The following is a 19009-nucleotide window of genomic DNA, read 5'->3' on the forward strand; positions in this document are numbered from 1 at the left end:
GTGTTCTCACACACATTTATTATTACATTTGTGAATGCTGTTGATCACCTGTCCATGATTTGCACAATAAAGCAACTACTGGCCATTTTACACTCAAATGATGCACACAAAATTTAAGTGATGACTCTTTGCATATTTTTGACAGCCAATTTTTAACTCAGGAGCTCCTTGCATTAGCATTGTACGGTTAATTATTTTGAATAATTCCCCCTCAAAGACTTATTATGCAAATGAAATCACATTATTTTCTTTTTTTGTCATTAGGCTTGGCCTCTTCTAAACTCTTCTAAAACCACATCATCTACATCATAGTGTTTCCAAATTTTTCCTTGCTTCAATGATCAATCAAACTATGTTAATTGTCCTTATCCATCAAATAAATAATTTTCCAAAATGTAAAGCACATTTGTAGCTCAAATCTGAAGTGATTCGATGAAAGGTTTTGCTGAAATCTCTAAAAAAAACCTCTTTCCTGCCCATCTGCCTCAGGTGTGTGCTCTGAATTGTCTTAATCTCTGAATGTTTGTGTTTCAGGTGTATATCGGTGAGCTTCCCCAGGACTTCCTGCGGATCACTCCCACCCAGCAACAACAGCAGGTCCAAATGGATGCCCAGGCAGCAAGGCAGCTGCAGTATGGAGGCTCAATAGGCACCATAGGGCGACTCAGCATTACTGTGGTCCAGGTAAATAATGCCGTAATGCAAACAACCTTGTCTCATGTAATAATTTGTACCAATATGGATAATTAGGGCCTGAGTATGAGTATTGCATTTTGAGAGGCTCAAACTGTTGAAAACTCAAGAAAATGTGCACTTTTACTTGTTAAAGGTCCCTGAGAGCGGCGCTCTGCAGCCAGACCTCTCTCAGTCATTTCATGTAGATGCATTAGATTTGGTAGGCATATACGCTAATCAGACATAGCATTATGACCACTGACAGGTGAAGTGAATAATATTGATAATCTAATTACAATTACAATATTTACAAATACTGAATATAACTGAATGCATGGGCCAGCAAATAGCTCAAATGTATTACCTGAGTGAAGCCACCTTGTTTGTTTGTTGTTTTGACTGAACAGGCCAAGCTGGCTAAAAACTATGGCATGACCCGGATGGATCCGTACTGTAGGATCCGACTGGGCTATGCAGTCTACGAGACACCAACTGCTCACAACGGAGCCAAGAACCCGCGTTGGAACAAGGTGATCCAGTGCACTGTGCCTCCTGGGGTTGACTCCTTCTACCTGGAGATCTTTGATGAGGTGAGGAGGTTGCATTGTTGTGGATCACATGAACTGCTTTGTAAAGAATGTCTGTAGGGACTGTCAAATTCAGATTCTGCAGTGTTCTGTTCTGGAGTGGCAGAGAAGGGAGGAACATGTGAGGAGACATAATGCACAGTACTGTGCAAAAGTTTTAGGCAGGTGTGGAAAAAATGCTGTAAACTAAGAATGCTTTCAAAAATGGAAGTGTTAATAGATTATTTTCATCAATTAACAAAATGCAGTGAATGAACAGATAAATCTAAACCTAATCAATATTTGGTGTGACCACCCTTTGCCTTCAAAACAGCACCAATTCTTCTAGGTACACTTGCGCACAGTTTTTGAAGGAACTCGGCTGGTAGGTTGTTCCAAACATCTTGGAGAACGAACCACAGATCTTCTGTGGATGTAGGCTTCCTCAAATCCTTCTGTCTCTTCATGTAATCCCAGACAGACTCGATGATGTTGAGATCAGAGCTCTGTGGGGGCCATACCGTCACTTCCAGGACTTGTTGTTCTTCTTTATGCTGAAGATAGTTCTTAATGACATTGGCTGTGTGTTTGGGGTCGTTGTCCTGCTGCAGAATAAATTAGGGGCCAATCATATGCCTCCCTGATGGTATTGCATGATGGATAAGTATCTGCCTGTACTTCTCAGAAGTGAGGACACCATTAATCCTGACCAAATCTCCAACTCCATTTGCAGAAATGCAAACTTGCAAGGAACCTCCACGATGCTTCACTGTTGCCTGCAGACACTCATTATCGTAACACTCTCCAGCCCTTTGGCGAACAAACTGCCTTCTGCTACAGCCAAATATTTCACATTTTGACTCATCACCTGCTGCCATTTCTCTGCACCCCGGTTCCTATGTTTTTGTGCATAGTTGAGTCGCTTGGCCTTGTTTCCATGTCAGAGGTATGGCTTTTTGGCTGCAACTCTGCCATGAACTCTTCCATTTCTGTCCAGACTTCTCCGGACAGTAGATGGGTTTACCTGAGTCCCACTGGTTTCTGCCAGTTCTGAGCTGATGGCACTGCTGGACATCTTTCCATTTGGAAGTGAAATAAGCTCGATGTGTTTTTCATCTGCTGCTTTCCTTGGCCGACCACTGCATCTACGATCCTCAACGTTGCCCGTTTCTTTGTGCTTCTTCAAAAGAGCTTGAACAGCACATCTTGAAACCCCACTGTGCTTTGAAATCTTTGTGTGGGAGAGACCTTGCTGATGCAGTATAACTACCTTGTGTCTTGTTGCTGTGCTCAGTCTTGTCATGGTGTATGACCTGTGACATGAAACTTCCACAACCTCACCTTGGTACTCAGTTTTAAGCCTCCTACACGCTGTTTCTGTTTCAGTTAATGACTGTGTTTCAACCTACATGTGAAATTGATGATCATTAGCACCTGTTTGGTATAATTGGTTGATCACACACCTGACTATAATCCTTCAAAATCCCTGACTTTGTGCAAGTGTACCTGTAAGAATTGATGCTGGTTTGAAAGCAAAGGGTAGTAACACCAGATATTGATTTGATTAGATTTGTCTTTTGTTCGCTCACCTATCATTTTGTAAATTGATAAAAATAAACAATTATTATTTATATTTTTGAAAGCATTCTTAGTTTACAGCATTTTTTCACACCTGCCTAAAACTTTTGCACAGTACTGTATATATTTAAATATTGGACTCTTTGATCTTATACATGAGGTACACCCAACTGCACAGCCAAATTTCTGCTTTGACCAAAAAAGGCATCTTACATTTTTGATGGCCATGAAAATGTTGTTAACTACATTTTATCTAAATCCTACATGTTAATAAGCCACATCTCATACAAACCACAGCTTCCTGACTTTCAGGTTTAAGAGACATGTTCTCTTCTGGACATCAAGGGGTTTAAATGGCCTTCCATTTAGAGTAACAACCTCATGGAATGTCTCTAATATGTTACCTTCTTGTGGTATGTTTGTGTTCAGCATTTTGATGAGCTATAGTTTGCTGTCTTTTTGTCTTATGTTTCTGCTGATGTGCCATCCAGAGAGCGTTCTCCATGGACGACAGGATAGCATGGACTCATGTCACCATCCCTGAGAACCTGAGGGAGGGTAGCGTTCTGGACGAGTGGTTCAGCCTCAGCGGCAGGCAAGGGGATGACAAAGAGGGCATGATCAACCTAGTGATGTCTTTTGCTGTGAGTAAATTAACAGGGGGGGGGGTCTATTCTTTTCGTTTGTTTTTCTTTTTTCTTTTTTTTAGGCTGTTTTTCTCTTCTACAAGAGACTGAAGTGCCCCACTAACCCATGTTCTTAAAGTTACTGTGAGGAACTTTCATTCGTGATGATCTGGGAACTCTCATCGGGTTAGATGCAGTGTTGGTTAGGAGCACAGAATTGCCAGGACCATTTGAGGTGCTCATTGACATGCATGTGCATAAATCACGGTCACACACTCGAGAACACAGACAGATCGTGTCTGTATTTATTCAGTAAGGAGTCTGCATCCAAGTTTTTAATACGGGACGATTCTGAACTGAGAGGGAGAGACGGCGCAGGTCAGAGAGAGATGATCCAGAGCAGTGTTCATTTCTTAAACGAATATAATGACGAAGAATGTTCTGTATGTAAACTGTATGTTTACAGAGAGTTTAAACTAAAGTTTCTTGAACTGTGATGTGCTAGGTAGATTTAGGTTTAAATTGACCACTGTTGGAGAATATATATTTTTGAGATCTATTAAAGAAAAAGAAAAAATTAAAGCCGCAAGCGGCGATGAACGGGCCCTTGCACCCGTGGCCATGTTGGGGCGTGTCGCGGCCGCGGGGCATGCTGCAGCAGCAGGGTGTGCTGCAGCCAGGGACTGTGCACCAGTAGGTGGTGCTATCAGCATCACCCAAATTCCTATGGAGATCTGTTCAGGCCGAGACTATAATCATGCATGTGAAATTTGAAGCTGATATAACATTGTATGTGACAGGTAGTACTGACTCTTGCCAGTAGGTGGCGCTATGAGTATCAGCGAAAAATGATTATGTAGACCTGTGCAGGCCGAGACTGTTATCATGCATGTGAAATTAGGAACTGATCGGACAATCTATGTGAGAGTTAGTACTGGCACTGCCCAGTAGGTGGCGCTATGACTATGAGCGAAAGATTAATATGTAGACCTGTTCAGGGCGGTACCCTCATGAAACCTGTGAAATTTGGAGCAGATCGGACAATGTATGTGAGAGTTAGTACTGGCTCTGCCCAGTAGGTGGCGCTATGACTTTGAGTGAAAAATGTATCTGTAGATGTGTTCAGGGCAGTACCCTCATCAAACCTGTGAAATTTGGTGGAGATTGGACAATGTATATGAGAGTTGATACAGGCTGTCACCAGTGGGTGGCGCTATAGGATTGGTAAGGAAAGGAGTGTGTAGATCTGTTCAGGGCGGGACTCTGATCAAGCATGTGAAATTTGGTGCAGACAGGATGAAGTACGGACGAGTTATCAATGCCTAAATGTTATGGCGAGGCATCATGGCGAAGGTTATATTCGTGGCGCCGCCAGGGTCACGCCCTCTGTTGTAACCTCACCAAGTTTTGTCACAGACCTTAATCAAGGTCTTAAGAGTTTCCTGACATGAATTTGAGGTTAATATGTTTTACCACCTTGGAGGAGGGGCTTGTAGAGTAAAACATGTCACTTCCTGTTTCCAGTAGCGGGCGCTAGGCCTGATGGGAAATATTTTCCTGTAATTGTGTTGGGGCTGGGATTCTTGTCATACATGTGAAATATGAAGAGGATAGAAGACTGTATGTGAGAGTAACAGTGATTTTCATGTTTTGGCATTTTGCCCAAAAAACATCAGACTTTGACCCCCAGCCAAGGCCACGCCCATTCTCAAAAACTCAAGCTTTTGATAACTTTTAATCTTCAATGTGTTGTCAATAAACTGAGCGATTTTGAAAAGTCTGGGAGGAAGTCCCTAGGAGGAGTTCGTTAAAGTATGACCCCTGGAAATCGCCAAAAACACGTCTTATTTTGAAATTCAAAGCAAAATGGCTGACTTCCTGTTTGGTTTGAGGTATGGGTGCAAGAGGCTTTTTAGTGCGTCTTGGGCTGTTCAATATGCTTACCAAATTTCATACACCTAGGTGAAAGTAACCTCCATGGGGAGGCGTTTTTGAAAATTTCTAGGGGGCGCTATGGAGCCATTTTGCAACAGTCATCTGCGAAACCCACAAAATATCAAATTTTTCACCAGACCTGATGCACAGTCCAAATTTGATGAGTTTTGGGGCATGTTAAAGCCGCCAAATATGCGATTCATTTGGCACCAGAAACAAACAAACAAACAAACAAAGAATAATAATTCCTTCAATTTCAAGAGGTCCTCGCACCGCCTTCGGTGCTCGGGCCCTAATAATTCCTTCAATTTCAAGAGGTCCTCGCACCGCCTTCGGTGCTCGGGCCCTAATAATTCCTTGCATTCCAAGAGGTCCTCGCCACTGCGTGCAGTGCTCGGGCCCTAATAATTCCTTCAATTTCAAGAGGTCCTCGCACCGCCTTCGGTGCTCGGGCCCTAATAATTCCTTCAATTTCAAGAGGTCCTCGCACCGCCTTCGGTGCTCAGGCCCTAATAATAATCACTACAGTTTCAATAGGGTCCTCGCACCCGTTGGTGCTTGGGCCCTAATAATTCCTACAGTTACAATAGGGTCCTCGCACCCGTTGGTGCTCGGGCCCTAATAAGAAGAAGAAGAAGAAGAATCCCTACAGTTACAATAGGGTCCTCGCACCCGTTGGTGCTCGGGCCCTAATAATAATTCCTTGGGTTCCAATAGAGTCCTCGCACCCGTCGGTGCTCGGGCCCTAATAATTCCTTGCATTCCAAGAGGTCCTCGCCACTGCGTGCAGTGCTCGGGCCCTAATAATTCCTTCAATTTCAAGAGGTCCTCGCACCGCCTTCGGTGCTCGGGCCCTAATAATTCCGTCAATTTCAAGAGGTCCTCGCACCGCCTTCGGTGCTCGGGCCCTAATAAATAAAAATTATAAACGGAGCAAATCCAATAGGTCCTCGCACCACTCGGTGCTCGGGCCCTAATAAACGGACCAGATCCAATAGGGCCTTCGCACCACTCGGTGCTCGGGCCCTAATAATCGCTAGGGTTCCGAGAGGTCCTCCCCACTGCGTGCAGTGCTCGGGCCCTAATAATTCCTTCAATTTCAAGAGGTCCTCGCACCGCCTTCGGTGCTCGGGCCCTAATAATTCTGTCAATTTCAAGAGGTCCTTGCACCGCCTTCCGTGCTCGGGCCCTAATAATAAACGGAGCAAATCCAATAGGTCCTCGCACCACTCGGTGCTCGGGCCCTAATAATTCCTTCAATTTCAAGAGGTCCTCGCACCGCCTTCGGTGCTCAGGCCCTAATAATTCCTTCAATTTCAAGAGGTCCTCGCACCGCCTTCGGTGCTCGGGCCCTAATAAATAAAAATAATAAACAGAGCAAATCCAATAGGTCCTCGCACCATTAGGTGCTCGGGCCATAATAAACGGACCAGATCCAATAGGGCCTTCGCACCACTCGGTGCTCGGGCCCTAATAATCGTTAGGGTTCCGAGAGGTCCTCGCCACTGCGTGCAGTGCTCGGGCCCTAATGATTCCTTCAATTTCAAGAGGTCCTCGCACCGCCTTCAGTGCTCGGGCCCTAATAATAAGAACTCCTTGCATTACAATAGGTCCTTGCCACTGCGTGCAGTGCTCGGGCCCTAATAATTCCTTCAATTTCAAGAGGTCCTCGCACCGCCTTCGGTGCTCGGGCCCTAATAAACGGACCAGATCCAATAGGGCCTTCGCACCACTCGGTGCTCGGGCCCTAATAATTCCTTGGGTTCCAAGAGGTCCTCGCCACTGCGTGCAGTGCTCGGGCCCTAACTACAACTTGCAGACTCGAATTAGTTTAATTGAAATTAACCCGAACAGAGTAAGCACTACTTTTATACCCTCCTTATAAGAATGACATCATGTTTTGCTGTTTAACTACCACACACACATTTCTAGCGTCAGGTCCACATGACCCAAAGCAAGTCCATGTCTTTCCAGTTCCTGGAAGTTTATTTGGATAACATTACAGTCTATTTCCAAAAAAATGATTTAGATCGTTTCCCGTAAATATTGGCACCTGACCCCAACATCTGCTAGACTATTTGCCAGATAAGTTAAGGGCTAGATTTTCCCCATCGCAATAAACAAAGCATTCTTTCACACAATACCACGTGGTCTAAATTTTCTACGGTGCTAAGTAGTTTACAACTACATACAGTTTTGTAGCATTAGCTGTCTGTGGTTCAGTAGGTAAAGCATGTGGTCCATTTATCGAAGCATTGCTGGTTCAATCCCTTGGTCCTCCTGCCCACATAACTTTATGTGCAAGACATTGAACCATTCAGTGAGGCATACTATGCAGGGCTTTGTGGAAAAGCACTATGTCAGTGCAAAACAAAGTCCCCTTGGTTAAGAATTTGCTTTATTTATCTGTATAATGATGCCAGTTGTCTTTGTTTTTCTCCTGTTCTGAAAGCTGATTGAAAATGTGAATTAAAATGTGACTTCTTCACTATGTTATAATAATTGCAAGTGACAGAAAACTGGACTGATGTTTTTTGATGTTTAAAATGAAATGATGTGAAGCAGTGCTTAAAAAAGGTGTGTACAATTACGCAACGCCAGTCAGATATCTGCTTAAATGTAGTTAAAGGATATCACAAGCAGCAGATGCCAACTATACGTTGGGACACATTTCTCTCTCTCTTTGAGTGTGGCTGATGCGGGGTCTCTGAACATGCTGGTCTGTTTGTGTGTGAGCAGATAAGTGGAAAGGGATGAGTGGAACCTTCTACAGAGGTGTGGTTGAGAGCGTACTGACATACTGTATCTTAACATGGTACTCCAGCTGCAGTATGTCTGACAAGAAAGCCCTGCAGAGGATAGTTAGGGGAGCTGAGAGGGTCATCAGAGTTTCCCTCCCCTCTGTCTCTCTCTTCCAGAACCGCTGCAGGAGCAAAGCACTGAACATTGTCAGGGACCCCTCACATTCTCTCCACAAACTCTTTGAACTGCTGCCATCAGGCAAACTTTTCCGGAGCATTAAAGGCAGAACCACCAGACTGATCAACAGCTTCCTCCCACAAGCTGTTAGGATGCTGAACTGCTGATCTGGATTATGCACATTACTGCACCTTAGTCTCAGTCAGAGTCATAGTTCTAGTTTCAATTATTTATTCTTATAGTCATTTTAACTTTTCCATTTTGCACATTAATCACAGGCTGCTGCTATGGACATTTTATTACTGTCACTTTTATTGAGTCCTAAAGAAACGTTCTCTCATTTTGCGTACACTACTTTTGTATGTACAGCCGAATGACAATAAAGTTTGATTTGATTTGTTTTGAAAAGTGGAAGGAAAAGTATCTATTGTCTATCCAAAAAGGCACCATAATTCACCAAGTCATCAATGTCTTTTTTTTCTGTCTTTTTTTTTTTTTTACAGTACCATAGCTGAAAATGCTTAAATATAATGTAAGATTTAGCAATTTTCTCTTACAACTGTTAACTGCGCTGTGGAGCAACCCAGAAAATAACCTTTGGGTTCAACCCATCTCTTAAATTGCGAAATGTTTCTCTCAATTACAGCTTGTCCTTGCATTGTATCTCTTCCCATTGAGAATGCATGAAGATGACACATTTCTTTAAAGCCTCACCTGAAGTACTGATTGTTTCTGATGATGAGCATAGGGAATGCAAGATGGTGGACCAGAATGATCTGTTTTTCATGTTAGGGACAAGTAAACATCAATTACGAGTACAAATAGTTAAGCCCTGAATCTTGTCTCTGTATCTTTCTGCCAGTCCTTACCATCAGGTGTGATGACCCAGCCTGTGGTCTTGATGCCCTCTGTGTACCAGCAAGGAGTTGGATATGTGCCCATAGCAGGTAAGACTCACTCACTCACTCACTCACTCACTCACTCACTCAATATCTCACACACACACACACACATACACAAACACAAACACACACACACACACACACACACACACACACACACACACACACACACACAGAGTTATGTTTTGTTTTGTTTTGTTTTTGAGTGGCGGTAATAACTCATTTGAATATTTGCACTTGTTTAAAAAGAGAAACCATAGTATATAAGGACGAAATTGAACAAACAAAAAACTGGTAAAAATTTGGATAAGTTTGGAATACTTAAGACCAATAAGGATATATGGACAAACACATTGACCAATATGCTTTGAAAATAATAGAAAACAACTTTGGCTATAAATAAAGCCTTTTAATTAAAAATGAAATGATAACCAAGGAATGAATAGAGCGTAATAGTTGGCACTCCAGGTCAGGTCCTCAGCGAGATGAGCCTCCTGAATTAGCACCCAAAATGCTGTCAAAACGTTCAGAATCAGAAATACTTTTTTTTTTTTTAATATTTACTTCTTTATTTTCCACAGCACAAACAAAACAATACAGACACCATCAAGAACAAAACAAGACCAAAATAAAATTGGGGGGGGTTACAGTATATTTCAAAGATTATAAAGATTATATAGTACACTTTCCAATTATTATTCTTTTCTGAGGCAATCAGTCAAATATTACAAAGTGCTACTACAGACTTCATCAAGACATGTTCTATAAAGATGCCAGGGATCTTGAGCATCATCAGACCTGTAATAGTCTTGAAGGGTTAGAGCAGCATGTTCCAAAGATAACAAGTCCATGAAGATGCTGCGCCAGTTCTCCAGATTGAAACAGTTTGGTTTGCGTTCTTTCCAGTTCATTAGAATGATCCGTTTGGCGGCTAAAATGCAAGTTATTGGACAGGGTTTGAATTCTATTTTAAGAGAAAATGACAGGTCTTTAGCAATGTCAGACCAAAAGTGTTTGACAAGTGGGCAGTACCACAGTAAGTGCATGAGTGTACCCTCTACTTCACAACCATGCCAGCACAGTTTGGATAAAGTGCAATCAATTTTATTCAATATACAGGGTGTAATATAGGCCCTGTGTAGAATCTTTAATTGTATAATCTTGTATCTTACACATTTTGATATTTTTGTAGTATTTCCAAGTGCTGACTCCCATTGTGTTGTAGATATAAGTGTGCCCATGTCACGTTCCCATTGAGTTTTGGTTTGAGTATTGCTGTCAGGCGTGGTTGAACGTAGAAGCCTGTACATTGCTGAGACGATGCCTTTCCTGAAAGGAATTCCCTTTAGTTTATCATCCAGGACGCTATTCTTACCAATATCTATGCCTCTAGAAATTAATGATTTCATAACAGATTTTAATTGCAAATAAGAAGAAGAGTCCTTCACACCAAACTGTGTTTTCAGCTTATTATACGAAATCATATTTCCAATTTCCATCACTTGTTCCACCTGTTTGATATTGTGCTGCTGCCATACATTATTTTGGAGGGTTTTACTACCTGCAGTGAACAGAGGATTGTTCCATAGCGGACATGAAGGTAGGGAATAACCTTTAAAGGACAAGCGTTTCTGTAAGGTTGTCACTATTTCACATGAGAATTCTAACAGTGGATTGTCCAGCCATGGAATAATTTTAGGATTATACCACAGGACTGATAAAGTTAAATCTTTATTATGTTCTTCTAAAATTTGTTCCTCAAGTCTTTCCCAACTACCAATCTGTCTCACACCATTATATGCCCATTGCAGTGGGTATCTTGAGTTATATGCAATATAATATTGATAGATGTCTGGTAAACCTATTCCTCCGCTGGTTGGTGGGTTAATTCGTTTTTTATGACAGATCCTTGGTTTTTTATCATTCCATAGGAAGCCTGATTATAATTTATTAATTTCCTTAAACCAGTTTGGGGGGAATTTGAGCGGTATAGAAGACATCAGAAAAGCCAGCCTTGGTAACAAATTCATTTTTACGACTTCAGATCTACCCCATAGGGAAAGAGGCGAGACTGTCCATCTTTTGATGTCCTCCCTTATAAAGAAGGTCAGGTGCATTTATCTCACCTTAATTCCCAGGTATTTCATGCCTTTTGGCTTCCAGCTGAAAGGAGCAGAACATAAATGTGATTGAAAAGTATGTTGATTAAGTGGAATTGCCTCACTTTTGCTGTAGTATACTTTATAACCGGAGAATTGACCATAAGTGTCTATAAGCTTGAGCACTTGAGGAATGGAATGGGTTGGATCTGTTATTGTTAATAAAATGTCATCAGCAAACATGCTAGCCTTATAATCGTAGTCACTGATAGTGATACCTTTAATATCCTTTTGTGCACGTATGGCACAGGCAAGTGGTTCGAGGGCAAGAATCAAAATAATCGGTGACACAGGGCACCCCTGGCGTATGGAACGATATAGATGAAACGGTTTAGACCTTATACCGTTTGTTCTAACTGATGCAACCGGTTCATGATAAAGTGCCTTTATCCATTTCATGACAACTGGTCCAAAACCATATTTGGGAAGTGCATAAAATAAATATCTCCATTCTACTCGATCAAAGGCTTCTCTGCATCCAGCGGTATAGCTATCGCCAGATGCAGAGAAGCCTCTGCACTTGACATAACATGCATTAGCCTCCTTATGTTATTTGAGGCTAGGCGGCCTTTTACAAAGCCAGCTTAATCAGCATGAGTCAATGACGCTATGACCTTTTCCAATCGCCTGGCAAGAACCTTCGCGAGTAACTTGTAGTCGGTGTTTAAAATGCTCAGGGGCCTAAAATTACACATTTGCAGGTGGTCCTTGCCTGGTTTTGGGATTAGTGAGATAGTAGCTTGCCGCATGGTTAAAGGCATGGATTGATTAGTTACTATCTTAAACAACAGAGTTAGAAGCGGTAGGAGAATGTCTTGGAAACACTTAAAGAATTCACTTTAAGTCACCTGGCGTTTTACCTGTTACAAGGGATTTGATTTCATCCTTCAGTATAGGATTGTCTAATGCTTCCCTATCCTCTTCAAATACAGTCCCTGACAAAAGTCTTGTCGCTTATCCAAGTCTTAGGAACAACGAATAACAACTTTACTTGTAGTTGATCAATTGGAATCAGAAATGGCTTATATGAAAGGCAAAGCCCTCTAAATTATGCTTATTATACCAAAATAAAGTTTTTATATCATTCATTGAGTTTTTTTCATTTTTGTTTGCCCTCTCTTGTGGTCTGGAATGTAATGGGCAGCAAGAATGTCTTGATATTTCAGGCTGTTGATGTTGCCATCCACTCTGCGGATCTCTCGCACACCCCCATACTGGATGTAGCCCCAAACCATGATTTTTCCTCCACCAAACTTGACTGTTTTCTGGGTGAATCTTGGGTCCATGCGGGTTCCAACAGGTCTTCTGCAGTATTTGCGGTGATTGGGATGCAGTTCAACAGATAATTCATCAGAAAAATCAACCTTCTGCCACTTTTCCACTGTCCATCCTTTCTGCAAGCTGTGGGCCTTGGCAAATGCAACACACTTTTTTTGTTGTCTTCTGTTTAATGCTGGTTTCTGAACACTAATTCTTCCATGGAGACCACTGCGTGAGAGAATTCGACAAACTGTTCTTCCTGGACAGTCGAAGCAACAAACGGTCCTCTCGAACAGTTGTCTTACGTGGTCTGCCTAACCTGGGTTTGTCATGAACACCACCATTTTCTTCAAATCTTTTTCTTATCCTCTCCAATTGACGTTTGGATACATTAAAGATGTCTGCCACCTCAGCAGCAGCCTTGGTCTTCAGGCTCTTGATGATCAGCAATATGGTCTGTGGTTGAATCTTTGGCATGTTGTCAGAAGTCAGGTTGCACTTCACATCAAGGTCTGGTGTGCTGGTAGTACCCTACAACCTACCCCCTACAAGTTGCCTTATAAGCTTCCCATACAGTCTGCACTGACTGAACTGATGTAAGATTGATACATATAAACTCCTGCGTTTTTCCTCAATTATAGAAACAAAGTCTCGCTTTTGTTTAATCTCTGCTGGTAAATCCTGGAATATTCGGGAAGTTTTTCCTGACCAGGAAAGCAGTTTTTTCTTCGCCACCGCCTCAAGGATCCTTTGCCTGTCACTCCATCGAAGCAGGCGCACAAGATACGGACGCGGTGGTCCGGTTGGTCACGGGCGGGGGCGCAGACCGCGGTGCTGTCTTTCAATTTCTGGTATCGGGTCACTGTCTTTAAGATTAAACATATATTTTAGTATTTCATCCATCATCTTGGCTGGGTCAGAATTACCTGGCTCAAGCTTGCGTGTCTCCAGACCTTCTTCAAGGCCGACAAAGACCAGGTTATTTCTCCAGCTGTGTGCCTCCTGTGTTTGTAACGTGTTCACTTTTTTAGACAGAACTTCCAGGACTTTGCGGTCGGCCACGTAGTGGTCTTCTACATCTCCTATTCTTTTTTTTGTCATTTGAGATTCTGTTCACAATAGCCCGGGTTTCTTTTTTCAGGTCTTTCATTGAGCTGCCAAGTTCGTCCAGTCTTCGTTCAAATGACTCCTTGAGGTTATGTACTTCAGTTAGAAGTACCTGAGCCCAGGCTGGTGTTTGCTCGTCCGACATGATTTGTTTGATTGCTGCACGCCGCTCGCTTTCCTTTGTTTTGGCTTGGGTATCACGGGAAGAGTCAGAAAGAGACATACAGAAAGGCAGCAATGTTTTAAATAAACAAATCCAGTTCTTTACTTTAAGTAAATTGTCTTTTTGAGGCAGAATATCAGGTTTTAAGGACAGAGGTCTGCAAGAGCGTTCAGCTCGCCATTCCTCTCAGTCATGTGACTCGTGAAATTCACCAGAAATACTTTTTTAATCCCGGGGGGAAATTCAGGCATTACAGTAATGGACAATTAATAATTTCACTGTCTTGTCTCCCTACTTTCTTCCGTCCATAATAAACCTGTTGTCGGCCACAATGAACACAGATGCTAGCACCAGTTGCGCCACCCCACCATCGTTCTCCATTAGGCCCCTCCTCCCCCGACCTGGAAACAGATAGATGGAAAGGGAGACTTATCCGGTTTTTTTTGTTTCTAAGCAGTGATAACAAAAAGTGTGTTTTCACATCCTGCTGTTAAGTTAGTTATCTTGTCAGAAGATCTTTGTCTGATTGCTTGTGGAGCACATGTCCCAGGCTGAACAATCTAAGTGTGTCACATTTAATGCTGAAGTGAATCTTAGTAGGCTACAATCAATCAAATCAAATTTTATTTGTATAGCCCCAAATCACAACCAAAGTTATCTCAAGACACTTTACATAAAGAGCAGGTCTAGACCATACTCCTTATGTTATTTAGAGAGGCCCAACATGAATCCACTATGAGTAGCACTGAGCAAAATTCAACACAGTGGCGGAAAACTTCCTTTTAACAGGCAGAAACCTCGAGCAGAACCAGACTCATGTTGAACAGCCGTCTGCCTTGACTGGATGGGCCGAAAAATGGGATAGAAGGAGATGCAGGATAGAGACAGGCAGAAAGAGCAACAAGAAATCTTGTTACAACAACAACAACAGATAATACATACTTGTGGTTACAAAGGCAATAATACTGCTACACGTGTACAAATGTGTAACCTCCCTCTCCACTCATCTCCCATCTCCACCATGTCTTAATCATCCTCGGTGTCAGAGTCCAGTTTAACCTCACTGTTAATATCCTGGCGACCGTAACATTAACGTTACTCCCTGTCGTCAACTCCAACGTCATTCCCCATTGAGTCCCCCCACCCCGGGCCTGACAACTCGAAACTCCCGGTGGACTGAGCTCCAGTGCTAGTCTGAAAAATGACCACTAAAAGACCCCATGCACAGGACCTCGACACCGGGCAGAGTCAGAGAGTAATAGTGCTAGCTGCAAGGCTAACTTAGCTCTTGCTCTTAGCTGTTACACTGAGTGAACGCAAGAATTGTTTGGACAGTCCTGCTTCCTCTGATTGGATGGTCAGTGGACAATGGCGAGGCGAGCTGATTGGCTGGTTAGCTGAGGCAGAGATGCAGGATAGAGACAGGCAGACAGAGCAACAACAACCGGGGCGGCTGTGGCTCAGTGGTAGAGTCGGTCGTCTTTCAATTGGAAGGTTGGAGGTTCGATCCTCAGCTCCCTCAGTCTACTTGTCAAGGGCAAGACACTGAACCCCAAATTGCTCCTGGTGGCATAGTATATATGTATATATGTAGTGTAAAAGCAGCTTTGAGTGGTCAAAAAGACAGTCCATTTACCATATGTTCTTGTTACATCCACAACAACAGATAATACTTATGGTTATGATGCCAATAATAGTGGCACAAATGTGTAAAATGAGCAAGAGCAGCATAGTAATGATAAAGGCTGATAATAATAATTGTAACAGTTGCAGTCAACAGGTCTACTATTAGCTTTAACAACTTTAATAATGATACTATGGGGGAGACTGATATTAATAGTGGTTGCAGTCTTGACTTGCAGTCGACTTTACCCCGACTTCCTCCTGCCAGTGGCCCAGTAACATGTCAGTAGAAAGTCAGAGTCAGCCGCAACAGGAAATACTCTTCACCGCCAGCAAGTGACCTGGTAAGGGAGGGGGCGGGGGGTATTGCAGCGAGCAATATGTCACCCTATTTAAAGAAAGCTTTATCATAATTCCATTATAACTGTGCTTCATTCTTCTCCACACTTTTATCTGCTCAGCTCGCCTCTGTTCAGTTATTTCTCCACAAACACCTTTATCTGCTGTAACTGCACACAGCAGCTCTTTCTGTAGCCTATCTCTCTTCCTACTAGGCATGAGGATGAATATTTGAGTAATGTTACACTACTCGCACAGTTAGCTTACATGCACCATGTCAGCCGTGACCAGGAAAATTTTGGAGTCAGGTCAGTCTCATATAGAATAAATGCACAAAGAAGGATCACAAATATATTTTACGATTTATATATCAATGACTCTCAATGAAATATGTTTCAGTGCACACAAAAATATTTGTCCTTCTATGTAAATGTAAAAAAATCCACATATAAATAAATAAGATTCACAAATGTATTTCTGACGCACACACAAATATTTCTTGTTGTATATGTAATGTATATACATATTTACATTATGTTATGAAAATGCACAAATATACGTATTTAAAAGTATTTGCAATTTTTGATTAAAACATTTTTGGACATTGTGACATTTACAGTGGGTACGGAAAGTATTCAGACCCCTTTAAATTTTTCACCCTTTGTTTCATTGCAGCCATTTGCTAAAATCGAAAAAGTTCTTTTTTTTTTCTCATTAATGTACACTCAGCAACCCATCTTGACAGAAAAAAACAGAAATGTAGAACTTTTGGCAAATTTATAAAAAAAAAAAAACTGAAATATCACATGGTCATAAGTATTCAGACCCTTTGCTCAGTATTGAGTAGAAGCACCCTTTTGAGCTAGTACAGCCATGAGTCTTCTTGGGAATGATGCAACAAGTTTTTCACACCTGGATTTGGGGATCCTCTGCCATTCTTCCTTGCAGATCCTCTCCAGTTCTGTCAGGGTTGGATGGTGAACGTTGGTGGACAGCCATTTTCAGGTCTCTCCAGAGATGCTCAATTGGGTTTAGGTCAGGGCTCTGGCTGGGCCAGTCAAGAATGGTCACAGACTTGTTCCGAAGCCACTCATTTGTTATTTTAGCTATGTGCTTTGGTCATTGTCTTGTTGGAAGGTGAACCTTCGGCCCAGTCTGAGGTCCTGAGCACTCTGGAGGAGGTTTTCTTCCAGGATATCTCTGTACTTGGCCGCATTCATCTTTCCTTCAATTGCAACTAGTCGTCCTGTCCCTGCAGCTGAAAAACACCCCCATAGCATGATGCTGCCACCACCATGTTTCACTGTTGGGATTGTATTGGGCAGGTGATGAGCAGTGCCTGGTTTTCTCCACACATACCGCTTAGAATTAATGCCAAAAAGTTCAATCTTGGTCTCATCAGACCAGAGAATCTTATTTCTCATAGTCTGGGAGTCCTCCATGTGTTTTTTGGCAAACTCTATGCAGGCTTTCATATGTCTTGCACTGAGGAGAGGCTTCCGTCGGGCCACTCTGCCATAAAGCCCCGACTGGTGGAGGGCTGCAGTGATAGTTGACTTTGTGGAACTTTCTCCCATCTCCCTACTGCATCTCTGGAGCTCAGCCACAGTGATCTTTGGGTTCATCTTTACCTCTCTCACCAAGGCTCTTCTCCCACGATTGCTCAGTTTGGCTGGACGGCCAGGTCTAGGAAGAGTTCTGGTCATCCCATACTTCTTCCATTTAAGGATTATTGAGGCCACTGTGCTCTTAGGAACCTTGAGTGCTGCAGAAATTCTTTTGTAACCTTGGCCAGATCTGTGCCTTGCCACAATTCTGTCTCTGAGCTCCTTGGGCAGTTCCTTCGACCTCATGATTCTCATTTGTTCTGACATGCACTGTGAGCTGTAAGGTCTTATATAGACAGGTGTGTGCCTTTCCTAATCAAGTCCAATCAGTTTAATTAAACACAGCTGGACTCCAATGAAGGAGTAGAACCATCTCAAGGAAATAAATATGAGTGTCACAGCAAAGGGTCTGAATACTTATGACCATGTGATATTTCAGTTTTTCTTTTTTAATAAATTTGCAAAAAGTTCTACATTTCTGTTTTTTTCTGTCAAGATGGGTTGCTGATTGTACATTAAAGCGAAAAAAAAAAAGAACTTTTTCGATTTTAGCAAATGGCTGCAATGAAACAAAGAGTGAAAAATTTAAAGGGGTCTGAATACTTTCCGTACCCACTGTATATACAAACCGTTTAACCTGCATTTACGAAGCATTTTTGTTTTGTGAACTTCACTGCATTTGTGTGTGGGTAGGGGGAGTCTCAAAATACCCATTTTCAATAAACATATTTAAAACAAGAAATATTTTGTGTGATTCTGGAATACATGTGTGAATTTTATTTATTTATGTGTGGATATGGATTTTTTTACATTTCCTGAAATTTTCAGGAAAATGTCAGGAGTGTGTTGTGTTTAATAACGTATAAAAATTAATTAATGTATAAAAAGGGCTTTAGAGACTTTAGGTACCACAAGCAGGCCTGCAACCTGGGAGCGCAATGTTCTAGAGGGGTAATATGGCACTATGAGCTCTTTAAGATATGATGGTGCCTGACCATTAAGAGCTTTGTAAGTAAGAAGAAGGATTTTAAATTCTATTCTAGATTTTACAGGAAACCAGTGCAGAGAGGCTAATACAGGAGAGATGTGATCTCTCTTCCTAGTTCTTGTCAGCACACGTGCTGCAGCATTTTGTACCAGCTGAAGAGTTTTTACAGACTTATTAGGGCAGCCTGATAATAACAAATGACAATAATACAGCCTGGAAGTAACGAATGCATGGACTAGTTTTTCTGCATCGTTTTGAGACAAGATGTGTCTGATTTTTGTTGCGGAGGTGAAAAAAAGGCTGTCCTTGAATTGTATTTTAATTTGGAGATGAAGGACATATCCTGATCAAATAGAACTCCAAGATTCCTAACAGTTGTGCTGGATGCCGAGCTGATGCCATCCAGGTCATCAGCCTAAAGAGGAGTCTTTTCAGAGGTTTATTTGGAAACCCAAATGAAGGTGTTAAAGGTCAATTCTGTGGGAATGGATTATGGTCTAAGACTTAGGGAACCTATATGGTTCATTTAAAGGCAGAGGTCTCCTTTTACTATGTCCTCACT

The 19009-nt window shown here is 42.1% G+C and overlaps 1 protein-coding gene across 1 annotated transcript in view; it reads left to right on the plus strand.

Annotated features, from left to right (window-relative positions):
- The window catches only part of tollip (toll interacting protein), a 28873-nt gene that overhangs the window by 5469 nt on the left and 4395 nt on the right, over positions 1-19009 (plus strand). Inside the window, exons 2-5 of the mRNA XM_069676747.1 lie at positions 535-684; positions 1083-1265; positions 3311-3463; positions 9162-9246. Of these exons, the coding sequence (XP_069532848.1) occupies positions 535-684; positions 1083-1265; positions 3311-3463; positions 9162-9246 (571 nt within the window). The remainder of the gene's footprint in view (positions 1-534; positions 685-1082; positions 1266-3310; positions 3464-9161; positions 9247-19009) is intronic.

The sequence above is a fragment of the Semicossyphus pulcher genome, unplaced genomic scaffold (genome assembly GCF_022749685.1).
Source record: "Semicossyphus pulcher isolate SPU_LCO1_2020_fin unplaced genomic scaffold, fSemPul1.0.p SCAF_1, whole genome shotgun sequence".
Lineage (NCBI taxonomy): Eukaryota > Metazoa > Chordata > Actinopteri > Labriformes > Labridae > Semicossyphus > Semicossyphus pulcher.